Below are 27,341 nucleotides of genomic sequence, written 5' to 3' on the forward strand. Positions count from 1 at the left end.
ACAACATTTCTCAAAGAGTAACTGCACCTAGGAAAGTAATCTTAATTGCACTGTCAATTAGTGGTGACTCATCTTTTGCTTTTCCTCCACCTGTGCAGCAGTGATGTCATGTTAAACTGCATCACAGTCAGCTGGCATCAACAGACTACAAACAGATGAAAGAAAAATATCTGGAAATCAGCATGAAGTTTGTTCCTGAAATGATTATATTATATTATATTATGTGCAAAGATTACTACAAGCAAGCAAAGTATTTCAAGCCGACCCCCATTAAGTTCACTCCACAGTCTATTGATACTGGAATAAAATGTTGGCAAAATAATGTTTGAGCACCCCCTCTGTCTTAATGTGTCAAGGCAACAAACAGCCTGCTGGCATTTAAAACCTGCCTGTCTGTCTGACCGTCTCCAAGGCAACCAAGTGTAAACGTACAGCAGGAGGCGTGCAGGGGAAAAAAAAGAAGAAGAAAGGAGAGGAAACACTAGAGTGAAGTGTCTGTTGAAAAGGATCTAAAGTTAAAGCTTGTCAAACGTTCACAGAAGGTTGGAGAAGACATATGGCTGGATTTGTGGATCAAATGAAATGACATCACCACAGTGAGTGAAGATAAATTCATGTTCAACATTGTTTTGCAGTTCATTGTTGTTAGTCTTATGCTAAAGCTGCTGACAATCACCGATGAGGAGTTAAACTATCAAACTGAATGTCTACAAAGTTCCTTCATATCTTCTAAAAGGCAGTTTTTAAAACTTCTTTACTGTTGCTCTGTTAGTGTTGTCATACTTTAAACCGGAAGGAGTTCAGCTATTAAAGAATCATGTCTATTCTGCACACACACATACGTGGGCTCCTGCACACACACCCAAAAAAGCTCATTTAATGCATAATGATCTACACTATGGTGACTCACAACCATTAATAGAATAATGACGTAATAATTCCTGTCACGCCCTCTGTGTGTCTCTGCGGGGACCAGAGGATCATTAGAGACTTGCATCACATCGCTAACATCACACAAACATACAGACTACCTAAGACTACTGAGCTGTTAGACCTTCGTCTCTTCTCTGACAGCGGTTCACACGGATCTGACAGGGAATCATGGAGAGAAATGAGAAAAGGCGGAAGAGCGTTGGTGAGATGCTGCAAAGAGAGCAGGAGGAGGAAAATGTGGGAGTTATGGTTGTGAGCCTTGGACAAGAGGTGGAGGATCAAGAGGAGCTGAAGATCTCCAACATTGAAGATGAGGAGGAACAAGGATGCAATCCTCTTATGCTCGCCTGTCATAAAGGCATGACTGAGGTAGGTTATGTATTGTTTGTGTGTGTGTGTGTGAGAGAGAGAAAGAGAGCTTAGGATGGGGATGTGTTGTTTGTGAAATAATTGTTTAGCTTTATCTTTAACCTCGCTGTTGTTGTTCACTGGTAAATCCCTGCAGATGAGCGTGTTTGTCAGAGGTTGGGGTGTGTGGGTGGAGGGGGGGCAAAACAATTCTGCCACATGAGAGGTTGTATTTTTCCTGCCAAAAACAATAACATGTGTTTATGTGCATGTGAGATCCACGTCACCAGAATATATTGCTCTCTATGTAACTCCTCTGCATCCTCTCGGGGAGCCATTTTCAAAACAAGCATATGACTTACCGGTAATGTTGAAGGCCACGGGAGAGATGCTCCCCCCTCGAAGTTATATAAATCACAGTATCCTCAAAGTATCCTGCAAACATTGGAATACTTGTACTAAAGAGTACTAATAGTAAAAATGAACACAGTCATTTTATTGGCATATCATTTATACTTTTACAAAGCCTTTTCCCCATAAATATATTTAATGTGGTGTAATTTAACTTACTTCTATGTTTAAATCTACTAAGTCTACATATGATAAGAGTGTAGTATTTTCCCTTTTGTTTCATTTCATTCTTTTGTTTCGTTCTTCCTTGCTGCATTATTCACAGGTGGTACAGCGGTTGCTGAGGAGCGGCTCTGATATGACCCTGTGTAACTGCAACCAGCAGACAGCGCTCCACCTAAGCCCCCCTGAGCTCCTGGGAAAAGTGTTGGGGTGGATGTCGAGGCCTCATCTGCACCCCCAGACACAACTGCTGCAGGCTGCCTGGCAGGGAGACCTGCACTCTTTACAGCACCTGTTGGTAAGGCTTTCCACAGTGACTGATGAGCCGAGACAACAAAGTGCAACAACAAAGATTTTCTACCAACTGTGTGTTCTGTTTATATGTAGTTTATAAAGCAACCAATCAGATTTGTTGATCAGATTTCAGCCATTACATTTACGGTTTAACATGGTTTCTCTAAAGCCTCCAAATGACAACAAACTACTGACTGGCTTTATGAAGTGGTTGTTTGGCAAAATCGGACCTGACTTACTGAGTCATAATCATCAGCCCAGGCCAGCAAACTTCAATCTTATTGTGTCCTTGTGTGACTTTGTGTAATTGTAAATTTGATATTTATCATTATGTGGTTTTCTAAGAATGAATCTAAATTAAAAGCACATAGTTGAATAACAACTAAATGTACTGCTGTAGCTCTTGGACTTCTTTTAGGTGTTTAAATCATAGAGTAATGATGATTTGAAGAATTTGTAATAAACATTAGCCAAATTAACTTCCAGTAAGCATTTTACAGAGCTTCTCTGAGTCAGAGTTTTTGATTAAATGTACAGTGATGGTGAAATTTGGGCAGATAACTGCTGCTACTGATTATGCAGTAAGAGTGAACTGTCTGCAGCCAATAGTTTGGATGACAATTAATAGCTGTATTCATATCACTTCTGTCTATACAAAATGTTAAAATAAAACTCAGTTAAACTACTGAGATAGAAAAACCCGAATTTCTAAATTAAACATGGTTATGCCTCAAGCTGCTGGGTGTTGAAGGTCGAGTTGTCTGTGCATAAGTATGTGGGTGTGTTACTCAATATTAAGCACCATAGTCAGTGTGTCATGTACTATTCATGTTTTAATGTGTGTGTGTGTTTGTGTCTGTCTGCCCACATGTATCAGGCTCAGACAGACAAGGTGGATGTGAATATTCCTAACAGCGACGGTGTGACATCTGTGATGCTCACTATCAGAGACATTGACCTGTTTGAGGGCATGGCGACCCTGTTGCCATGGGAACACAGACCTGTGGAAGTGGTCAAGGAACTGCTGAGGCTCTCTGCGTAAGAAAAACACACATTCATGCATACATTAATAGGATATATACAGACAAGGAAATGCACGTACACAAACTTTTCTTTCTCTGCAGCAGTTGCCAGCTGTCTGTTTTGTTTTATTGTTTTTCCTTGTCGAAGGAACTTGACTTAAAATCCTAAAATACACAAAAAAAGTCTACTTAGTGCCACAACAAGGCTTGAAGTGCAAGCAAGTAATACATTTTTGCTTAGATTAACACACTAAAAGGAAATATATATGACACAGGAACACATTTTTAAATGTGTTTTAAGTAGAAAAACATTTGTTCCATCTACCTTTCAACTTCTTGATCAGTGATCTGCGGGTTCGAGACCACAGTGGCTGTTCTGCTCTCCACTATGCTGCTAACATCAACAGCCCTCTGAAGGAAGAGATCATTCATATGATGGTTGAGGCCCTAAGTCACAAAGGTACACACACACACACGCGCGTATACACACACAGCATATGTAAATTAGCATTATTCAGAGGACTTAATTCAGCACATGTGATCTGCTTTGGGAAAAGGACAAGGATTATCCAGTTATTTCTCCGTTCTCATGTTTTTTTCACAATAATAAGAATAATCTGATTATGATTATGCAGTCAACAAAAAGTTTCTGTAAGATGAAAAGCACATTAGCCGCCACTGCAACACTTTTCTCAACCACCATCCATCTTTTGTGCTTTTCTGTACTGAATCACAAACAGCAAATGCTGGTATTCAAATAAAACAGAAATTGAGAGAAACAACATAATATTAATAGAAAATTGATGGGTTCCCTTGGATGCAACCTTCACTTAATCCATTGTCAGTTTTTCTGTTAATTATCTTTGGTGTCGTTGCCTACATATCAGGCTGAATTAGCAAACGGAAGTGGTGTCACATTTGTTCACTTCCTCATGTCATCTGTTTCACTTTGGTTACTGATTCATTGATCAGTTACTTATTAAACTGGATGTCGAATGAGAATTAGACATGTAAAATATACGTGCACAAGTACACACCTCTAAATATATCCTCCTATTCACGATTATGTATGTATTTTCTCTCTTATAGAGGCAAACACATAAAACACAGCATTCCACGTTCATTCATAATCCTGTTTTTCACAGTAAAACCTCTGCAGCTGGACTCAAAGCCTGCACTTATGTGGGAGTTATGTATAAGAAAGGCTTGTTTGTATATGTGTGAGCCACCACAGTGCTAAGTGCATTCATGGGAGTGTGTGAGGCAGAGTTTGTATCAAGCATAGAAAAACAGAAACAAGTTGACACATAGAGGACGGAGAAATAGAGATGAAAAAGCAGAGAAAGGTACAACAGACTTTTTTTTTTTTTTTACTGCTTCTGACTTATTCCCCACCTTGTGTAAACAACTCAGAGTGCAGCGGTGTGGACCCTGTACACCCAAACGTGGATTTTAAGTTTTAAAATGCCTGACCTGCTCTGTTCTTAGCTGTCCCTACAGGGAGAAAGCATTTCATTTTTCCTCCCTTAGGTGTCAATACAAGCCAAAAAGACTTAAAATCATTTTTGTTTTTGTGCAGATGCAAGCTCAGTGTCACCCCTGGCTCTGGGCAAAGACTTGGACTCAGAGCTTGAAGATTTGGACCTAGAATTGGACCTTGAGAGTCTTTATACTGATCAGTCGACAGCAGTCTCCCCCACTCAGACACCAACCTATAACCACCGCTTTTTGCTGTACAGCCACACTGGGGTAAGTGACATTACATGTGTGGTAAACGCCAAACCACACTAGAGGAAAATGCTTGAAAATGTCATTTCTATATCAAGATGTCAAGGCTTGTCTGTCTTGTTCAGAGCTTTAGGAGAAAGGATGCTTGTATGCAGTAGTTGACTGAAGGCTCCAGATTTGCATCTGCATTTTGGTGCCATCAAATTAGCCTTCAAATCTCTTCAATGATTTGAATTTTGTTTTTTGACAGTTTTCAAACTGTTTAGTTACTTCCATATACCTAGAGACTCCAGGAAGGAGGAGGAAAGGCTTTTAATTTGTGTTGTGCTCAAGTGTGTGTGTGTGTGTTAGTGGACACACATGCTTGACTGACTGGTCTGGGTGGTTCACTGATCACTAGCACAAAGTGGCTGAAGCTCTCAAATAGCCACAATTAACAGACACACACACAGAAAAAAACTGGCAGTCAGTGGTCACCAAGAAGACAAATATGTAGAAGCAGTAATTGGCTATGTGTGTGTGTGTGTGTGTGTGTGTGTGAGAGAGAGAGAGAGAGAGAGAGAGAGAGAGAGAGAGAGAGAGAGAGAGAGAGCGCGTGGAGGAGGGGTGCTCTGTGTAGCTAACACTTAGTTGCCATACTATCATATTATGGGTGTCTCTAAAGAAGGCAGACAAGCAGGGCAGCTGGTTAGCTGGAGGGGAAGAGCAGGTGGTTTACAGGGAAAAGCTGTAGTATAGATAGACTAATGTATGTGTACATTTACAGTGCTAAAACTATAGCAGCAAACCTGATTCCAAGAGTTTACATGGAATACATCCATACCAAATCATTATAATTGTTACATATATATATATATACACATATATACATACATACATATAACTGAACTGTGGCTGAGCCATTCATTGCTCTTAATATATTCAATGAAATCTGGCAATTGTAAAATTAAATGCATGCCCTGCATTTAATTTTTGGTTTTCATTTTCAAAAATCTCCCCTTGATGCTGCATTCTGGAGAAGCAGCATCAAGGGGCAGCATCTGGAGAAGCATTGAGAGAACATTTATTGAATAAAATGAGAATAAAGGGAATTAAACATTGGGGCATAATTTCCTCCAACTCAGAAATAGCGTTTTTGTAATATGCCTTGATAAAACTTCCTTAGATTCTTCAAAAAAAATTTTAAAAAATAAAAATGAAAAAATCAACTGAATAACTAAGAAACTTAAATATCTGCAATATGTCTACTAGCCTCGGAAACATTCTTCAAGTGTTATAAGATTTGCTTACTTTTGTTCTTTCCAGGAAGTGCTAGAGTCTCCAGGGTGTCTTACTCAATCTGACCATCATAAAGGCTTCAGCCAAGGTATGGTTTTAATTAATTTATTTATTTTATTTGTGTCATGCCAAACATTTGACCTATCCCATATAGTTATCACAAAACACCAATATTTAACAAAACAAAGCATCTTCTGATAAACATATACAGATGCATGTGGAAAAAGAGACACAAACAAAATGAAACAAATGAACAAATGAATTAAGGACTCTTCAAGGACTCCTGGGGTTTCAGTGGAATAAGCTTTAGACTGTTGATGTTTGAAACTACAGTGATTTTTTTCTTTGTAGACTTGCAGAAAAAAAAGTTGTGCCCTTGGTCCCAGAGGACAGAAGGGCTAGTGGAAACACAACAAGCATTAATCAGCAATAAAATACCTTCTGGTGTTTTATTCATTCCTAATGTGATGTATGTGTTTTGAATGCCAGCTAACTACTTTAAGTTTTTAAGCAGTGACAAAGAAATATACTGGTCAGCATCCCAAATAGGCCATCAGATCAAATCACCTTGTAAAGGGAGGGGAGTGAGGGAGGCGTGACTGGGTGGGAGGAATGATGGTGGGAGGGAGGGGTCTCACTCACTCACAATACCACCTCTCAGCTGAGAGAAACCTGCCCGCCCATTTTTTACCTCAGTCGCAACAGCGTGGTTCAGACACACAGAGAGAGAAACTGAGAGAATATGAGAGATAAGTGGAAAAAAATAGATTTGTGTTACAGTGAGGGATGGAGATGTAGAAAATACAGAAAGCAAAGACAGAATTGAGGTATAATCATTAGGTCTTAAAGTAATTTAACATAGTCTTGATATGGGAGCAGAGTGGACCAACAGGCTCAAAAAAGGTAATGACTATTGTTTTCTCTATGATGATCAGTATATTTTACATAAATATTGAATTGTTATAAGTACATGTATGTTATGTATGGGCCTTATTACAATTTTAGGGACCAAAAACTGTTTGCTCTCCCTCATCTACAGTTATCAAGGCTCAGTCTGGTGTTATGATTTGAGTTTGAGATCTAGAAATACACCATGCACATAGCCTGTCAACTGACACAGGTAACATTGTTCTTAAATACTGATGGACTGTGATGGACAGACCACAAAACTGCTTCAGAAACCACTTTAATCAGTTTTCCTGTGGTGCTGTATACATTTTATTTATTTCTTTATTGATTATACAAGTTTGTTTTCAGTTTCATTGATAGATTTTACCTTTCAAAACAAATATTTTAAATGTGGACAGCAATGTTTGGCATCTGTTAAGCCACAACTATGGGGTGTCTAATGGCGAACACTGGGAGAATACAATGGAAACGGGATTGTTGGGTGTAACTGTGTGTGTGTGTATGTGTTTGGAGCAGATAAGGGGATCCCCCTCTGTTTCCAAAACGCCATGGAAACACTGACAGACATCAGGCAAGCCTACCAGGACGCAGGGAGGGGAAGCAGGTGGGTGAAATCTCACAATCTTTTGTCGTACACATACATTCTCATGTGTATGAATGAGTATCAGTGTAGCTATTAAGAAACAATAATTTAGAAGATGGTGGTACAGAGCTGATAGTATTACAGTATGTGACACATGTGAACACATCAACATCTGTTCATACGTAACTACAAACACACAAACATATGTGCGTACAGTTAACACCCCATCCCCCCCCAACACACAGTCACTTGTATACACAGTACACACTGCCTGGGCTAGTCAACAACTGCTTCTTACTTTTACACCAACAGTAGAATAGTGTCCTCTCCGGTTACACTCACAGACCTGTATGCAGACACCTGCCACTGTGTCCAGAGGACAACCTGTTCTACCCGAACAGGATACAAACAGAGACACAGGGGGAGAAAGGGGTTTGGTGAATCAGCCCATTGTCCGTTACGTGGAACTCTCACCACTGAATCAAGTCCAAGGAGAATAAAGGTCTTTGAGCAGGTCTCTAATTTCATAGCACTAGCTTCCAGAAATACAGATAAATGGGAGGAAAATGAGGCTTGTGGCTTTATGTTCACTTCAGCACAAGGCAATATAACTCGTCAGAACCTCTTTCTTGTTGTTGTAACACTGTTAATGAGACAACAAGCTTCCCTACGCATGTGTACTCGCTTCTTCTTTAAGACAAGATTAACCGTATAAGTCTTCTGTGTTTTCCTGTCCTCTCATTATCAGAGGAGGTTTGTCTTTGCCGAGCCTAAGCCACAGCAGCAGACGCTGGAGCCATTTGGATCCTCCTCCGTCATCTGGCTTGCTGACTATAAGGAGCCCCTGTCTGCCTGTACCCCCTACACACAGGTATATACTTTAGCTGGACTCCGCTATTAGCTTTTATGAGTCCTGCCTTTAACATGCTTTTTGTGATTTAGCAAAGAGAAATTATTTAGGAAAGACCAATAAATAGCAGATTCTTACACTACTTGTCACTGTCACACTTAAAGATGGAGCAGTGAAAAATACTGCCATGTGGTTGGTGGAAATTAAACATCAAATGAAACAGACTGAAAGAAGAATGTGGTTTTTCATTCAGTCTTGACCTATGCCATACCGAGTCCTTGATACTTGCAGCACTCCTTCTTGATTCTCTTTCATTGAATAAAATGACAACACAGATGTCTGAATAACCCTGAACTACATTCTGTGGACCAGAGCCAAGATTTCAAGCTTAACATATTATAACTGCTTTTGCAACCTTTTTCTTTGACATGACTCCCAGCCCCCACCTCTCCCAAGTAATTATTAAACTATTAATATTTGATCAACAATATAAAAGCAGCTATATTATATGCATTTAGTGCTATGGGGCTTTCTTCACTTTTGTGTATTCACAAAACACAATACATCTATGACTCTTACACAAAATCCTTAAATTCTCATTGTAATTTTTCCCTCACAGACAGAGAACAAGAAGTGTGGTTGCTGCGTCCCCATCCTCCTCAGGCCTGCTGTCTGTGGCTGAGCCCAGCAAACTCAGCCAATCAGCCCCCAGCATCTTGGAACCACTACTGCGTTCAAACACTATGATCCAGGCCAGGGCACACATCCAGAACCGTATGTACTATATATATATATATATATATATATATATATATATATATATATACAGCTAAAAATGTACAGACCTTAATAAAAGATCATTATTGTTATTATATCTCAGAATCATTTAGGATCAGAGGGGGAGTAAAGTTTTATTTCCATCTTATGTCAAAGGACATGGTAGATTATAATGTGAAATAGCCTATAAATAAAACCAATGTGGCATGAATATTGAATACTGGATTAATGTATTTGATATCAGACAAGCTAAAGTATTGTAGTATTCTGATGATACTTCTGTGTATGTCATTTTAAATTTATATCCTCTGTCTGTCTGCAGGTCTGGGTTCTCATGAAACTACTAATGAGCAAAAGGTGGGTTTAAACCAAAAAACATCCTTTTATTAAGTTCAGCTATTTGTCTTTTCATATATTACATTCTTTATACTAAATTACAAGTTGCTGTCAATGTCATTGTCTGCAGTTGTCACGGGGTGTCTTGCCGGCTCTGCGTCCCAATGCCGTTCCCCGGACACCCAAACTCTTGGCACCGCTGGACGGCAGGCCTAGAGACAGTGCTGCTCTGCCAGTACTAAAGCATCGTGTTCCCCTAAAGCCTATCAGCCAGAGCCCTCTTTGCTCCAGGACCCGGCTGAGGAGAGAGAGGTTGTCCTGGGGCAGCCCACGTATTGGCCCTCTCACCACTAAGTGTGGCAGTGAGGAGAGCGGGTCCAGTAGCAGCAGCCAGAGTTCCATCGATCTGGAGGATGAGGTTGAGGAAGATGAGAAGGATCTACACGAAAGAGCTTCAGAAGATAGCCCTCTGAAGTTCATCGGGGACAGGTTTTTGAAGCATTCGAAAGATGTGAGCCGCACTGAGGCAGACACTGACTGTGAGGTTGGAAAGACGGGGCATTGTTTTAAAGTTCAGTCAAAGATCGGTCATATAAGACCAATCCACAGATCAGCACATATCCAGAATAGAGAGCCTATCAATCATACAAATGATTCCCCCAGCACTGAAGAAGCTATAAATTCACACTGTGATGACAAAGCCAACGATATTAATGGTACAAAAGAGCCAGTTGACCGTCAGTCTTTTATAAAATGTAACTATGCAAAACAAGAACACACTATGAATCATACTAAAGACACTGTGAACAATGAAATACCTATCACATCAAAGTCAGAAAAGGAGGAAAAGAACAATGTGGCCTGCACTGAGATTGGCCATGAAATTATATTTAATATGAATAATGACCAGGGTGATGCTAGTGGATGCTCTGAAGGGAATTACAGAAATGAACTGCAGCATGTAAAACAGGCAGAGAAAACAATGGCGGATTCAATTGCCAATAAAACTACAGCAGCACATGATCCAAAGGTAGATAACCCAATCCTTTGTAGTGCTGAGGGTGTAAAGTTAAATACTAGGGCTGCTTTGGGGAAAACTCTATTTTCCTGTACTCCAACTGTGAACCTTGCAAAGTCAAACATGGATCCTAAGAGAGGTGAGATGATGGTGAAAGTCTTAAAGCCTGTCTGGAACAAGGGGAGAGGAACCAGCATTAACTGTGAACTAAGAGCTAATACTCAAACCAACCAGTCCTTCAACATACTAGCACACAAAGATCGAAGCGTCTTAAATAGAAATAAGTCCAAAAACAATCTGAAGTACTCCTCACTTTCCACACAAGTCAAAGATAAAACCAGGAAAAGCCCTGAGCTAATTATTAGCAGAGAGGCCACAATCACTTCAGTGAAATCAAAGCTTAAATCTGTTAAGGCTGCTCATCCTAACTCTGACACCCCATCACCACGAAAGAAGGTTATTGATTGTCCACAGAGCAAAAGAGCAAATCCTGACAAGATGAAGAACAACAGAGCACAACAGCACCCGACAGTAAGGGAGCTGAAGAGCGTCCGACAGTTGAAGAGACCCGGTGTAGCGGTGACACCAAGGTCTAAATCTGCTGTGGACTTCATCACATACAAAGACATGTTTCAGCAGATCCAGAGTGGGGATGAAGGACCAGCTATCTATGAGATGTTTGCTGGTCCTATCTATGATAATCTTCGAGTTTCCAGCTCCTGTGAGAAAACAAAGGACAGACAAGTGCAGTCTGCTCCGTCTAGAAAGACACAACAGAACAGCCATAAAGTCAAACACAGACCGTTGAAACAAACACAGAGTAAGCTGAGGAGAAGCCCCGGGGAGAGTATGATGGTTTCAGCTAAAAGCAAAGCAAAACCTGCGTCCTACAGGGTGAAACCTCACCTCACACCTGTATCAAAGAAGGGCCTACACAAAAGGGAGAATGTTCCTAAACTAGAGGCTGAGGTAGTTCTCAGCAAGGATGGCGAGATTTGTCGTAACAGTGCTCAAGAAAAGGCTGATAGTCATATGTTATCTACCATAGAGGAGGCTCTTTCTAGATATGGGTCTGAAACATTAAAATCTAATGATAAAACATTGACCATGCCTATAACTTCCTATCATGCTGACAGTTATAGTCGCATGCACATGGATATGCAAGAAACAACAGTAAATTCAGCAGACATCAAAACTCAGACAGGAAACCCTAACCAACCGGTTCATGAACCCGTGTTTCGTCAAAGCCCCCAACAGCTGAACATCGACACTTGGACGTCTTCTAACAGCAGCCTCCACACCATTATGTCACCAGTTTATCAGAGGTTTCTGGATGAGGTGGGAGATGGGCCACTCACAGATGACCTGCTGCAATGTCTGGCTGAGGAGCTGATCTCATTGGATGAGAGAGATGGATCCACAGGTCCGTGTCCTGAAAACCTGGAGCTGAGCAAAAATGAGTCCAAAACAGAAGACAATCCTGTACTGGGGAGACATATGTACCCTGAGGTAAACATGATAGCAAAGTGTTCATTTGAAAAACTCACTTTCTCATCATTATACCTACCTAATGAATGATTACAAGAGATACATCATCCATACAAAAATGCATACCATGTCAACTGACATATCCTGAGAAACCAAAACAATCATAATTGTCCTAACATGACAATTAAATGCTAACATGATTCTGAATTTTTCAGTACATGTACGTGTTCACCCTGCATGTTATCACTAATTACAACCCTTCGTTCTGTGTTTTTATTTGCAGGTTACTTCTACAGACAGTGCTGCACTGCTTGGCTCTGGGTTGGTTGTAGATGACACCATCTCATGGACAAAGGGTGAAGTACTTGGCAGGGGAGCCTATGGGACGGCAAGTATTCTAATTTAGACTAATAAATGAATATACTGACAGCAAATATGCTAATAAAACATTTAAGATGAAGAAATTATTTCTAGATATTCATCTCTTGGTAACGCTTTATTTTACAGGTTTCTTAGTTTGCAGGTATTTAACAATTAATTTTTAGGACATTACACAGAAAGGGTGGTGCAATTTGGTAACATTTTAAGAAAAAACAAAAGCGTTGAATTTTTGTTAATGTGCAAAAATTACATTAGCATATTAGGATGTTTCTTACAGTATTTAATTTAAATTCTCATGCTAATATGTAGTTTGACACATACAAATAAACACTGAAAACTAAGAACATTTTTGTCTGGTAAATAATGGTTAAAAGTCTATTTTATTAAGAATTTTGGTAAATTAACAACTATGTATGAACCCAAATATAAGGAGTTTGTGTGCCACAATCATTGAAAACCTGCAAATTACTCCAGAAATGTGCAGGAAATTAGAGAACCTGTAAAATAAAGCGTTACCTGCTTTCTTTTTATCACAAACTTTGCTAATGTTAGGCCATACAAAGCCATTAGTGAGTGCTGTTCTGTAGGTCTGTTGACTATCAGAAGTCCTGCTGTTTAAACCTTTCTTGAGACTTAGGAGAACACTCACAGCTGCTTAGTTACATGAAATTTTGTTATGTATTCCTGCAACTATGCACTGTGGACTCAAAGGCATGTAAAGCAACAGGCGTAGATGCTTGACTAACCCTGGCAAACTGCTGCCTTCTTACCAGGTGTACTGTGGCCTGACCAGCCAGGGCCAGCTGATAGCCGTGAAGCAGGTGAACTTACACGCCTCTGACCCAGAGGCTGCAAAGAGGGAGTACAGTCGTCTGCAGGGGGAAGTGGAGCTCCTTAAAACCCTTAGACACACCAACATTGTGGGCTTCCTGGGGACATCACTCTATCAGCATGTGGTTTCTATCTTCATGGAGTACATCCCTGGAGGATCCATCGCCAGCATCCTCCACAGGTTAGCCTGATTCGAAATAAGTCGACCACTTACCCACGTGAATCTGTTGAGGAATTGAGCTGTAGCAATGCCTCATGTGTGACAAAATATAACAAAAATTGTCCCCTTTTTTTCCGCCCCTTAGATTTGGTCCTCTGCCCGAGCGTGTTCTGGCTCTGTACACCCATCAAATCCTGGAAGGAGTGGCCTACCTTCACCTGAACAGGGTGATTCATCGTGATCTGAAAGGAAACAATGTCATGCTGATGCCCACTGGTATCATCAAACTCATAGACTTTGGTTGTGCACGCCGCCTCAGCTGCCTAAACCACACTGCAAGCAACAGTGGAGACCTGCTCAAGTCTGTCCATGGCACACCTTACTGGATGGCACCAGAGGTAGATATAGAGTTCATTTTGGGGGTCTTGTCATCTGTTTGTTTGACTGGTTGACTGAAGTTTTCTATTCTGACCTTTATCATTGTTTCCTCAGGTTATTAATGAGACAGGGTATGGCAGGAAGTCAGATATATGGAGTGTGGGTTGCACAGTGTTTGAGATGGCCACAGGGAAACCACCACTGGCACACATGGACAAGATGGCTGCCTTGTTCTATATTGGGGCTCAAAGAGGGTTGATGCCCTCCTTGCCGGACACGTTCTCAGACAGCGCCAAGGACTTTGTAAAAATCTGCTTGACAGGGTGAGACCTTTTTTCTTGTTCAGTTCAAGCTCAAATGTGTCTTCTCTTGTTTAATATAGTTAATTCCTTTACCTAACTCACTTTCCCTTTAAATCTATACCTGTTGATGAAAAAAAAATGCTTTTAATGTGAACATGGAGGTAGGTTTCCTAATTTTTATTGATTTTCTCTTAACTCCAGTGACCAGAGACTACGGCCATCTGTGGGACAGCTGCTGAAGCACTCATTCATCCCCAAACATGAGATTGGAGTGAAGTCTTGGGAAACACAGAAAAAGAACTGTTGTAGTCACCCAGATGGGCTGTGTGGTTAACAGGAGTTCCACCATGAGGGACTCAGTTCAAAGGGACATTTAATGACTTAATCTAGACCGCTGACTCCAAGCACAAAGTATTCTTCTATGACCCTCCGTGACCCTAGTGATACAGCAGTAGTGTCAATGACACTTCTGAACACAACACGAAGTAAATCAAGGGTGTAAAAAATTAACATGAGAAGCACTTTAATATATTTCACCTGGTACATTAATATAACCTGCAAAATTAGGAGATAGATGCCAGATTTTATACTAACTTTGGGTATTTTCTGTCATGATTTGTGCCAATCATGTTTTTTATTTCTATAGTGTCACTCCAGGTCTTCGTCCTGTGTAATATATGTGTTTTTGGTAAGATCTGCTCCTATTGCAGCATACATCATTCTCAATTAAGAGCAATTGCTTATGTTTATCTACATGTTTCAGTGCTGAGAATGTGAACTACTTCCTTTTGGCGTCAACTGACATGTTGCTGAGAGGGATCAGTGTGTTAAATCATGTTTAGAAGACATACAGCTGATGACAGTTTTTTCCCATTACTAGGTTATTGCAGAGCAACATCTCTTCATATTCAAATTAGCACATCTGTTAGTTTCTTTACTCTTAGAATCTAGCAAGAAGGATACATGCATAATAAAATGACAGCAACAATCAGAATTTATACTGTCAGGGTAGTAACATCTTTGAGGTTTATTTTTAATAATAAGAGGGGAAAAAAAGGATGTTAAGGGTGGCTTATGCTTTTGTCCACAACTGCTGTTATTCTGACTGCCCAACTGTGAAATCAGGGTACAAAGAAACCAGCCTCACTAAGCATTTTGCACACTAAAAAATAAATGAGTAACCCAATCAAGGACAGAGTGGACTGGGTCATGTCAAGATTTTTAGAACAATATAGTTTAATGTAGGTAACTGATGTAAAGATGTGTTAGGTCAAGAACATGGTTGTAAACGTAAATTCAACTAACTGGACGAGGATGTGAGTGAAACAAGACCTATCAGGGATGTCAACACTGCGGATACTTCCAACATATCCAGCAGGTCATCTTGCATATGGCCTATTAGTCACTGTTCTGAGAACTCTTGTTGTGATTGGAACTGAGGGAACAAGTGTTTCTTTTTTTTTTTTTCTGAATAGTACCCTGTTAATGATTGATTGAATACTTACGTGTATCCCCTTTCCAAGCTATGAAACTATGTCCAATGCACTTCAAAGTAAAAAGGGTTATGTAAACTTTTAATAGCACACTACTACCGTCTTTGTCAGGTTTCTGTTTTCTTTTTGAGGCACAACCTTTGGCATTCTGCTTAAGGTCTACTTAGAGGTCCAAAAAAAACAAAACAAAACAAAAAAAACAATTTTTGGTGAAAATCATATCGTTATGATGATGTGTTGAGTAGGTTTTGGATGTGCCCATGTTGCTGAGGGCATCAACTGACGTTTCCTGTGATGGAAAAGTTCAGTGCAGCACCCTCTGTAGGAAGGCTGTAAGAAGCACACACCACTGGAATGCTGCAATCATTCACCCATGATGATGCCCATATGTTGATCAACAAAATAAGTACTTTATAGGTTTTATAGTTATCTTGTTATACTTACAAGCAGCTCCAAACCTGAGTAGTCATGGTATAGCTTTTTTTTTCTTTAAACATACAAAAACGTATGTACATTTATCTCCACTTTCTGTAAACAGCAAGTGTGTTCTCCTTTTAAATCCCTTTGATGATTGAAACATGCAAATCTTACGCACAGTACTTAAGTATAAAAAAGAAATCAAGACAAGAAAGTAATTGAGGAGATGAAACTTTACACCTAAAAAAAAAAAAAAAAAAAAAAAAAAAAAAAAAAAAAAAAAAATGCATCCATCAACAGTGCTAAATGGAATGCCAGCAAACATAACTTTAACTCATCTCCATCTGGCCACTGGCTTCCTCCATACAATCGCGGAAATGTGATTCAATTTTTGAAAAAAAAAAAAAAAATTAAAAAAAAAAAATAGAGGAAGAAACTGAAGAAAGACATAGAATATGCACTATATCCCCATGTCTTTTATAGTACTTGTAATACTTATGTTTTCTCATATGGAGATCTGAAATACAGGGAAGGACTTCCCTTCGATGTAAATACACACTCATTCCCTCCCCACCACACACACACGCACGCACACAAACACACACACACGCACGCACGCACGCACACACACGAACACACATTCCTAGACCCATTTGAGGAGAAAGGAGAACCAAGCAGCAATTTGACACCAACAGAAAGATGGGACTGAGCATCACAGCCCACAGGTCTGACAGTCAGGAAGCATAATTTTTCACCTTTCTTGTCTCTCAGAAACTGAGAAGTCCAACAATACATTTCATTTTTTGCAGTTTTTCTGCCTTTCAGTAAAGGGTTTATCATCACATAAAGAGTTATTTTCCTAGGGCACTTAACAGGGAGGTGAGCATAGTCTTTAGTTTCAACTGTGGGTAGTTTGTTGCCATTTCCATGTGATGGCCATGGCTGCAGAGTGTGGTGGACTCAGTGTCTCTGCTCTCCCACTTCATGTGGCGATTCACTAGGAGGAAGGTACTGCTGAGAGGTCCGCAGCCCACCTGGGTGTGACAGGAGGGGAGGAGGAGAAACAAGAATAAGGAAGAGGAAGAGGGGGGAGGGAGGTTAGCCATAGAGCTGCAAGCCAGATGAGACACACTGCAGTACAGGAGAGGAGGAGGAAAAAAGGGGGAAGAAAAAGATGAGATACCTGCAGCACCAGTGCCACCCTTGGAGATTTTGCTCAGTTTGGAGCTAGAAGTGGAGGATGAGGAGGGAGGGTGGTGGTTGTGGCTGGCCTCGGCGTATGCCCTCTTACGCGATGAGGATGAAGACAAAGAGGTGGATCCGGGATGACCGAGCGTCGTCACTTCCATGCTGACCAGTCCTGCAGGACCCCGCGGCAGGCTTCCCCCGCCACCTGGCCCCTCTGGTCCTCCTCGTCCGTTTCCGCTGTGTGTGTGGGGGTGACTGTGCTTGTGATGGCGGTGAAGGTTGTGATCCGCTCCACGATGCTGTTTGTCCTTGCTCACCAGCGGGCTGGAATGTTTATTCTTGTTGTTTGCTGCCATGCCTTCGTCTGATGAGCTGTGGCGCTCAGATGATGAAACCTTTATCTTCATCTTAAGCTCATCTTTGCCTGATGGTCCACTTTTATCTAGCTGGGAGCTGCCGCCAGACCCAGGGACAGCCAGGCGGACTTTTAGTGAGCCTTTGTCCCGTTTGTCACTGTGATGACGTCTATCTTGCCCTGAAGCTGAGGAAGGAACTTTACTTTTCATTGGGGAGGCAGTGGTACTGCCAGCACCACCATGGACATGCAGGGACACTTGGTAGGGCTGTGAATGTTTTCTATGGTCTACTTGGCTCATAGAGGATGGTGCATAGGTAGAGGAGGAGGAAGACGATAGATCCACCCTCACATCGCTCTCCATTACTCCATGCTGCTCCTGCCTGCGTTTCTGCCCAGACACAGCCAGCTCTGCAGCATGTTTCTCTCTGTATTTATCAAGAGACAGTTTCTGAGCTGGAGAAGGTTGTGGCAGAGGAGGCTGAGCTGGTGGAGGGTAGGCAGACTGAGGTGGTGGCGGATGCTTGCCTACTCCGCTCCCACCAGCTCCTTTTTGTTCCTGTTTGACGGGGTTGAAGTCTACTGTTTTCTCAGTTCTGTACACCGGTGGATGCTGAAGCAATGAGGAAGCGGAGGTCTGCAAGGACAGTGTCTGCTCTTGATGAGGGATGCTGAGGGGTTCCGTTTTTATACAGGTGGAAGAGTACCCTGCTTGGCTCTGGTTGCCCTGGGGCCACTCGCTGTGGCTGGCTGGATTGTATGTGCCAGCCATGGCGTCCAGAGATAGAGATGCACCTCCAGACTGGCCAGGCATTGGGACAGTGAAGGTGGCGGCCGCTTTGGAAAAACTTGGGTTTGAGGATGGGACTCCGAGGAGCGAGGCATCACCAAGGGAATGGTCTTGGAGCATGGAAGGCCCGGCAAAGGAATTATCTGCCAACTGGTTGCCCTCAGACTTGGGCTTTTTGGCAGCTTGTGTTGCCTAGAGGGGAGAAAGAGGATATTTGTGAAGTTGTGAAGAGTCTGGTTTCAGTAAGCAGTAAGCTCCCTGGGCAGTGGCAGTGGGACAGATAATCATTTCTCTTACAACATCAAATCCTGTTTGAATTAATATATGCGATATTAACACTGGCACCGATATTGACATATGGTTCTTTCTCCATACTGAGGTGTAACATTTATAGTTCCTTTACTACAGACTTGAACTGTCTTCAAAACTGGATCCTGACATGTGAGCTTTTTGCTTGTTTAAAAAAAAAGATGCTGCTTTGGTACCACCGTCTACTTTTATCACAGTTGTCTATAAAATTCTGTGAAACTGAAAGCATTTCATAATGCAAGAAAAAATTGTTTTAGAGAAAAATAACAAAACATTTCTGCCTTTTGCCTTCTTTTTTCATTTGGATAATGTGGCATTTTAATTTTGGATGTGCCCACTCAAAGATTAACAGCTGGTTTTTTTATTGTTATTGTTTTGACGTCGACACTGGCACTATATGAGCATGAGCAAAACAAGCACTGATAAAAAAAGGTTTATTACAGGCTAATCTGTGCATAAAGAGCAGAGCAGCGATGTATCTTACCCTCCAGTTGCGTATTCTCTTTAACCGACTGGGCGTCTTCTCCAGAATCTGCAGAAACTCGTGGGTCAACTCTATAAAACATGAATGCGGTCGTCAAACACCCTCAAATTGTGCTGCTAAATTGACACAACGCAAGCGCATACATAGGAAGAACATTAAGATATAAGAAATCGCTGCAAGGTTAAGTTATTCACTGTAACAGCTTATGGCAAGGTAAAATTCAAACTCACCATCAAGCAGCTCAAGTGTGACAGAGCTGTCCACATACTCCCACCAGTGTTTGCCATCAGTGGAAACTGGGATCTCCCAGTTGGACCACTTGCATGCCAGGTGGATGCACACGCAGGCGATCACCGTGGGCTTGTACTGGAGGCAGAAGGTAGTGAGGTGTAGACTGTGTAGTGTGTGTGAGGGTATGCGCAAGAGGTGTGCGTGCGTGCGTAAGTGGATGTGTCACATATTTTGGATATGGGAATGTGAGTGAGTTGATTCAGGCCAGGCGTGGTCAGGATTGGTCCCACATGTGGAGAAAAGAGAAAGAAAAACACAAGAGGGAGCAGACAGATTTAATTCACTGTTAGCAAAGATTGGGGGAAAAAAAACAGAATTGTTTAAAAGAGAAGCTATTTGCTTTTGTTGATACAGTAAACTCTGTTTGACCATGTATCGTGTGTCTTTCACGTCAAACACAATTCACACTTGGGCCAATTACAGGTGACATTCTCTACCAAATTTATGATTCAGGTATTGTAAGGACACCATTCCCATAAAATATTCAGTTGTATCATGACACAGCGATTCATCTTTTGAGGAACTTTGCTGGTTTAAATGGGTGGGACATACAAACAAAATTGAGGAACATCATGTGGGGCCGGGAGCAGAAGCTAAGTGTGGTCTGCCCATTGTGAAACGCACTGAACCCTGAGGCCACTTGTGACACTTGCATCATGGTACGGTTTCCTCATGAGGAGCTGCTCAGTTTCACTTTCTGCATTAAGAAGGACAAACGCAGTGGGTGCTCCAGATCCGTGAATATGACTCGGCATCAGTGCTGCCGGTGTTAGGGGTACGTGAAATATATGCCGTCAATATTGAGAGATTTTCGTTAACTGAATATCATACCTAATCTGACCACTGCCTCATGGGTAAATCAGCATTTAATGTGTCTAACATGTACCAGTGCAGTTCTGCACCAGTGGAATTGCAAGAGCCAAACGTATCGCAAGTATAGATCATGATTAGACAGTACAACAGGTTCATATCACATCACAAATAACAAATAAAAAGAGACAAATGCTACCATCCAAGTATTCACAGCTGAAATATCAACACATACTGCTACTAAAACATTTCAAAATTACCACTGAAAGATTGGGTCAGTTGTTATTAGGAAGAACAGGTCAACCTTGGGTCAACCTGAGGTAAACATAATATAACTGTCTGTGGTGCAATATTCTGAATGCAAGGTTCACTTATTTTGCTTTTAGCTTTCGACTGTATGCCAGGGTTTTACCTAGGTTGGTGGTTGGCTCTGTGTATGTGTGTGTGTGTGTGAGCTGAGCCCCGCCCTCGGTCAAAGACTGCAAAGAGCAGAGGAGAGGACAGAGAAGCTAACGCAACCATAAATGACAACAAAACACGAGAGATCTCTCAGCATGTTTTTTTCTGTTCATTCGGCTTCGGCGCTGTGAATAAACGCTTGGGCGCTACACCTAAAGCTTCATTTATATGCCCGAGCGGACACGTACACAGACAGCTGCGGACACCAAGGACGAGTGGTTGTTCTGTTTATACTACCTTGTTGGGTCCACTCGGAGGACGCGTTCCACACGTGTGCAGTAGATCACCGTCTACAGGAACACAGCGTTTTGACCCGCAATTTGTTGTGTCACGCAGACCCTCACGGACGCGGAAAATAAAATTTCAGCTTAAGTGTTATAAAAGTAGGGAAAAACCCTGTATGCCATCACCTCTAGAGAAGTGAACCTTGCATTTAGAACAGATGTGTGCTCCCAAGGTCAAGAATGAATCTCCACAGTCAGATAATCTAAATCTGGTAAATAACGGTAAGCGCTGAAGTTGTTCCCTGTTTGCTGAAGTTTGGTGCCACCGAATCAAAGATTCTGAAGGAAAGCCTTGTCCATGTTATGGCTAGATCAAAGTGTTCTGTGATTTTACTATCACTATGTTTCAGCATGCAGCTTTAGAAAAGCCAACTAGCGAAAAAGTGGCAGCACTGCATTTTAAAACATATCTGGTAAAGGCTGGATGGTAACCTTGTACTGCGAGACAAGTACAATGTCTGGAGTGTGCTCTGTCAGATTGCAGCAGCCTTAAACAAAGCTTGCAGTTAAAGCAAATATTTGAAAGGATTTGGCTAATGACTACATTTCAAATAATTTCATATTATACATCTAAAATATTTTAAAAACATGGGTGATGCCTGTCACCGTGATTAAATTAAAATAAATCAATCTCAAAAATCAAACATCCAGACATTGTCAACTGATCTGAAGTAGCTGAAGACAAAGTTAACTACATTAATACCAATTCCTTATGGCTACTTTAAACAAACCCTTTAAGGACCCAGTTTTCAGACTAAAAGACATGTCAAGGAGGAAATTAAGTCCTCACTTTATAATTAATCATGATCACCAAATTCATTTTGATCCAAACCCAAGAGATACTCAATAGCTTAGTGATACGCTTAATATTCTAACACTGCAGGTCCTTAATGGGTCACGATTACGTTTTTCTTGTAACATCTTTTACATTTATGAAAAATATTGAACAGCTAGAAAAAAATATGCATTTAAAAAGACAAGCATACTGCAAAAAGGTGACAAATATTTGAGGAGATAATGCATTTTGAACAAATGGATATGAAAGAGAGAATTTTAAAAATGAATTTGCGGTACTTACCGGAAGGACCTCTACGAGAAATGTTTACATCTCTGATATCTTTAGCTGCTATTCAGGCTACCAAAGTGTCTTTCTTTTAGAATTATGCACTTTTTCGCAACCGAACAAACATGTGGGTTTCAAGCGCACCACTACACTTCACATCTTGCATTCAACCCATCTGTGCCAACACGTGGTCCCTTGTACAATACACCGCACTGCGACTGGGGCCGGTAACGCTACAAGCCACCCTGTCCCGCTCCCTTTGAACAAGGGAGGGGAGCTGAGGGGAGGAGGCAAGCGTCCCAACAACCACCAGCGCAAGTAGGGCCCGTTGGACACTGAAAGGGTACCCTGCATTACAGGAAGCTATGGTGTGCAGTCAAAGTGCAACAAAGGAGGGGCAGGATAACAACCTGTTGGTAGCCATGAAATAGGAAGTCTGTGCCAGATCCTTGCTTGCTGTAAGAGAGAGAGAAAGAGAAAGATATGGAAGGAAAAAAAGGATTAGCGTTGCTGCAAACCAAAAGCATTTCTATCATTAGGACAAGAACTGCATGTTTAGTTTATTTTCAATGCGCTTATTAAGCCAAGGCCAAGACTGAAGACAACACATAAAATGTTGCTGCATTATGAAATTTAATGTACGCTGAAAGATTTTTATGAAGTAAGCCTGGAGATAATTCTGTATTATTGACAAATAACTTGTAGTGTTACCGTATCACGATCATATCTTCATTTTACAAATATTCAGTTTAGCTAATTAATAATTCCAAGTAAATTCAAACTTAAAAGAGGAGTAACACATCGAAAACATGTGATATACAGAATAAGATGGCAAAATCCGGGTCACAACATTTAGCAATAAAAAAAATAGATGTATACAATTCAGTCTGGGACTTGGCTCAATGAGCCTCAGTACATGTTTTTTATGTGCTATATCATATAATGAACTCAAAAGATCATCAAAAAGAACAAAGGTGTGTGTTCAAGTAAACATTAAATCATGAGGATTTTTCACCCCCCTCCCCACCCACATCTGAGGTGGGACAGACAAGAGCAGAGGGCACAAAGAGCAAAGAAGGAAGCCTCTACCTCGCACTAGCTGGGAACATTTCACCACATCAGTGTGTGGGTGATCAATAGTAATTTCAAAGCCTGGAACAAAATACATGACAGGTGAGTTCAACACAGACACAGTTGGGAGGTGACATGTCATTTTATGATTAAACAAACAGATCTATCACTCAATTTTACGACTTTCCATTCAGATTCTAGTAGGTATTTACACTCCGGTTTATAAGGAACACCTAGATGAAACTAATGCAGTATAACCGCTACTATCTAATCTCCATCGAGAGTGTGCTGGCATACTGTCTGTACTCTGTGTGGTATGCCATCTGCTCAGCAGCGGACAGGAGAGCCCTTCAGAGGGTCATCGGAAGATTATCGTCTGCTCGCTGCCCTCTTTGGGGCACTTATTCAGTCACTTATTCCTCAGTAGAGCAGCCAACATGCTGAAAGACCTATCCCACCCTAGACATCATTTGTTTGACCTGCTGCCCTCTGGTAGATGCTTCACGTCCATCAAATCACGGACAAACAGACTTAAGGACAGCTTCTACCACAGAGCCATATGAGAGCTGAACACTGTCTGTCTGTGACTAGTCAGTGCTACAATACTAACAATTACATTTATAGAACACTGCACAGATGTCTGCATGCCAACTGCGCATTTATATGTATATATTCCTAACTGCGCTACTTGTATATAGGGCCACTGCAATCTAGGAAATGTGCAATATCTCAGTTGCAAATAATTATATTTTATTGTCTTGTTTTCTACGTTACAGCAAATATATATATTTTAAATATATTAAACTAGTTTGAACTCTTTTCTAATTTTAATTGCTGTTTGTTATATGTGGCTACTTAATTTTGTTGTACCCCACGCAATGACAATAAAGGAATTCTATTCGAAAGAAATGCCTCTCAGTATAAATCAATACATTTCCAACAGCACTAGAAACTACAGCCTCCTAACTGGCCATAAAATACACACAATCCATCTAAAACAAACTACCTAAAGACGGAATATTATAGCCTTCATAGAGAGATGATATAATTGAGGACTGCTGTATTATACTGCAATAGGTTTATCTAGGTGTACCCAATAAACTGGCAAGTGAGTGTATATGTTAAATAGGGATAGTGGAACTTGATCTTGGTCGGGCAGTTCATTTATGTACGTTCTAAATTAAGTGCAATCAAATCAGCTCTAACCACTTTCACTCTGGATGGCAGGCATTTCTCAGTATTGTATGTAATCAATACATGAGCACAAATTGTTGTGGCCATAAAGTTAAAATGAATACGAGATCAAATTTGCAAGATATTCCAGTGAATAATTCCATAAAGCCTAATCAATAATATGTTTCATGACTAATGTCACCATCAAGAGAATGACATGTCACCTTAACATGACTTATTGAAAATATCTCACAATATACCCATACAGCAGCTGATAAAACATTCCACTCAACAGGCTGTGATGAATAAATTCAACAGTGATCAATAGCACTACTCCCTTACTGATAATGATAAGCCAATGATAATGATTATGATAAACAAAGCGCTCGCTCTCTCTCTCGCAAGTCATCCACTCCCGTCACCACTACTTACCCAGGGTCTGCAGCACTATGGATTCAAGTATCACCAGCTCTTGAGCTTGCTGGAGGTATGCCTGAAGTTTGATAGACAGTCATTACATAACAATTGTAATGAGTCTATTAATCTTACCTAACAACTGATTTCAAATGGCCAAAACTCCAAACAGAGAGGCTCATTTCACTATTAATGTAAGTGTTGGTAGGTGTAGGTCTGTGTTACACACCAACAGCAGGCCAGAGCCGGAAAAATAAGCCCGTTGTACAGGGCATGGCACAGCCAGTTATACATAGGGAAACCATGACCAATGAGCGAACTGGAAAGACAGATGTGGAAAGGGAAAAAACTTACAACCATACAATGTGTGCAACTACCCGAACTTACATTACTTTTTGTGTCTAGAGGCGATTCTTGGGGATTCAGGCAGGCATGTGCAACTTTGATCACATGTTCGAGTTTCCGAGGTTGCTCTTCCACTTTTGCGGCCAAGAATAAGGTGGTTGGAGATATTGTCTGTATAGAAGCATCGACACATTTAAATACAGACCCAAACTAAGCAATGTCCTATCTGTCACAGTCACCCCAACAGGTTACGGATCCATTGTAGTGTTATGTAAAAGAATACTTACATTCCTGTGGAATTTGGTGAAAGAGTGGTGCATATAAAATCTATGCATGTAAACAATAGCTGTATTTATTGTTAATTGGGAGCTGGAGGGTGTGTCAAGGAACATTTTGAATTGGCTGAAGTGAACAATTTAGCTATATTCTATTATACCACGCCACGCCTCATTATGCAGTTTTTTACACATTAAAAGGACTGTTCACAATGGGCAAGGACAGTGAGAGTAAAGAAACGTGTTTAGTTGCGCTCACGACACGATTTATCAAGCCAGGTGACTTAGCTTAACTACTGCTGCGTCGAAATAGCAAGAAAAATGTCAAATGACAGGATTCTACACCATCTTACGCGGTCTAATGGAGCATGTCGTTGTTTGACAAACTAAGCTTTATCGGGAAGAGAGAGTGAGACATTTTTATTAGTTGACAATCGGCTGGAACTGCTGCAAACTCGCTTTAAGGCCTTTTCGCCGTCGACCCTAAGCTAGCTGGTTAGCATGCTACATTAGCGCGTGGCTAAACATGAATCTAATGACATTGAGATTCCAGATTATGATTATTACAGCATGGCCATGTTGCAATCAAATACGAAAATAAAACCATAAAAATCGAAAAGTCACGAATCTTGCTCCCTAAACCTCAGCATGCAGTTTAAAATGAGCTAACGGTGTCGGGCCCGTAACCCCGGTTAGCGCCATGTCTCACTTACTGACCGAGGGAGACGTTTGTTTACAAAGGATACACGTTGAGTCTCTGACCCATGTCTTGGATCAGATTCGCCGCTTGTTGTCGGTAGGACAGCTCCCGGTCTGGTTCTACTCCAAATCGGCGGGACGGTGTGTTTTCGAGTTGCTCCCGGGTGAAAAACCATTTCGACGAGGATCCCCGGCACGCCGCCATTGCTCTCCAACGTTCACTTTGGGCATCGAGAAAGCGGATGTGACGTTTCGGTGTCGCACAGGAAAACCACTTCTTCATGCGGCTGTTAAGCGTATCCATGGAGATATGGAGCTTCATATGTGAATATATCCAAATAAATCAGATAAACTTGTGCCGTTTTATAATAATAATAATAATAATAATAATAATAATAATAATAATAATAATAATAATAATAATAATAATATTTTGTACCGCACATTTCATAGTGAAACTCAAACTGCTACAGTATTATTGACATAGAACACACAACAAATTATAATAAAAAGAGTTAAGATGAAAAAGGTTTTTAGGCCATTTTTTTAAGGGTCTGTGCTGCCCTCACATGGTTAGGAAGGCTGTTCAACAAGTGTGGTGCAGCAGAGCAGAAGGCTCATGCTAGGAGATAGCACTTCACTATGAATTCAATGTATTCACAGTTTTAACATTACATTTAGCGTAGGTCCATTTGCAGGACTGATATTAGATAGCCACAGTTACAATGAACTAAATCGAGTCCGTGCAACTTAAATAACAGAGAATATAATTTACTTCTCTTATCCAGTTTTCGTATTTCTTTGTGTGTACGTCTGAAGCAGGTAAGTAAAGGAGTTTAATTTTCAATTCTGCAAAGAGAGGGTAGGAGGTCTTTTCCTCACAGGACAAGTCATTATGCATAATTGTGTTTGTGTTTCATTTATCTATCTTAAAATTGTACCTGTTGATGCATCTTACCTGGACTTTGTCCATAATCTTGTATTGCATATTAACTGGATATTGTGCTCACTTGTTTGTAGTGTGTGACAGTTGTATTCATCTGTTAATGTTGTTTGTATTTATTGTTGTAAGAATGTTTATGCTGCTCTCTTGGCCAGGTCACTCTTGACAAAGAGAATTTAATCTCAATGAGACCTGTTTAAATAAAGGATAAGAAGATCCTAACTAGACAAGGAAGATAAGAGAATGGTTTATCTCTAAGAGCTGAGTTAATCCTTGCATAACCCGTTCT

The 27,341-nt window shown here is 40.9% G+C and overlaps 2 protein-coding genes across 6 annotated transcripts; one reads left to right on the forward strand and one right to left on the reverse strand.

Moving 5' to 3' along the window:
• Positions 1-560: 560 nt before the first annotated feature.
• map3k19 (mitogen-activated protein kinase kinase kinase 19) lies at positions 561-15,090 on the forward strand. The gene is made up of 17 exons (XM_042425967.1): positions 561-596; positions 1,075-1,302; positions 1,958-2,152; positions 3,026-3,186; positions 3,515-3,630; positions 4,750-4,919; positions 6,204-6,264; positions 7,602-7,689; positions 8,417-8,539; positions 9,138-9,292; positions 9,618-9,652; positions 9,762-12,158; positions 12,421-12,525; positions 13,292-13,530; positions 13,655-13,907; positions 14,002-14,210; positions 14,391-15,090. Exons 2-17 carry the CDS (start codon positions 1,102-1,104, stop codon positions 14,521-14,523), a joined length of 4,641 nt encoding a protein of 1,546 aa, XP_042281901.1. The 5' UTR covers positions 561-596; positions 1,075-1,101; the 3' UTR covers positions 14,524-15,090.
• Positions 15,091-16,495: 1,405 nt separating this feature from the next.
• Positions 16,496-26,359, reverse strand: ccnt2a (cyclin T2a). Of its 5 annotated transcripts, XM_042425968.1 has the most exons (10): positions 26,157-26,359; positions 25,423-25,504; positions 25,178-25,306; positions 24,809-24,869; positions 23,222-23,284; positions 22,543-22,588; positions 19,456-19,619; positions 19,226-19,296; positions 17,283-18,624; positions 16,496-17,133 (listed from the first exon to the last, which is right to left on the reverse strand). In XM_042425968.1, exons 1-10 carry the CDS (start codon positions 26,312-26,314, stop codon positions 17,060-17,062), a joined length of 2,190 nt encoding a protein of 729 aa, XP_042281902.1. In that variant the 5' UTR covers positions 26,315-26,359; the 3' UTR covers positions 16,496-17,059. The 5 variants fall into 5 exon arrangements, 4 of the variants coding, with proteins under 4 accessions (XP_042281902.1, XP_042281903.1, XP_042281905.1 ...); XM_042425969.1 differs by lacking the exons at positions 24,809-24,869; positions 25,423-25,504; positions 26,157-26,359 and having other exon boundaries at positions 25,178-25,264; XR_006098740.1 differs by lacking the exons at positions 16,496-17,133; positions 17,283-18,624; positions 19,226-19,296 and having other exon boundaries at positions 19,532-19,619; positions 22,148-22,588.
• Between the last annotated feature and the right edge of the window lie 982 nt (positions 26,360-27,341).

Source organism: Thunnus maccoyii, chromosome 11 (genome assembly GCF_910596095.1).
Source record: "Thunnus maccoyii chromosome 11, fThuMac1.1, whole genome shotgun sequence".
NCBI lineage: Eukaryota > Metazoa > Chordata > Actinopteri > Scombriformes > Scombridae > Thunnus > Thunnus maccoyii.

Coding starts and splice junctions, on each gene's coding strand:
- map3k19 (XM_042425967.1), top strand. CDS start 1,102: ATGGAGAGAAATGAGAAAAGGCGGAAGAGCGTTGGTGAGATGCTGCAA. Junction 12,526..13,291: donor GCAGGGGAGCCTATGGGACG/GCAAGTATTCTA, acceptor CCTTCTTACCAG/GTGTACTGTGGCCTGACCAG. Junction 13,531..13,654: donor ATCGCCAGCATCCTCCACAG/GTTAGCCTGATT, acceptor TCCGCCCCTTAG/ATTTGGTCCTCTGCCCGAGC.
- ccnt2a (XM_042425968.1), bottom strand. CDS start 26,314: ATGGCGGCGTGCCGGGGATCCTCGTCGAAATGGTTTTTCACCCGGGAG. Junction 25,307..25,422: donor TCACCAAATTCCACAGGAAT/GTAAGTATTCTT, acceptor GCTTCTATACAG/ACAATATCTCCAACCACCTT. Junction 18,625..19,225: donor AGAGAATACGCAACTGGAGG/GTAAGATACATC, acceptor TCTCCCCTCTAG/GCAACACAAGCTGCCAAAAA.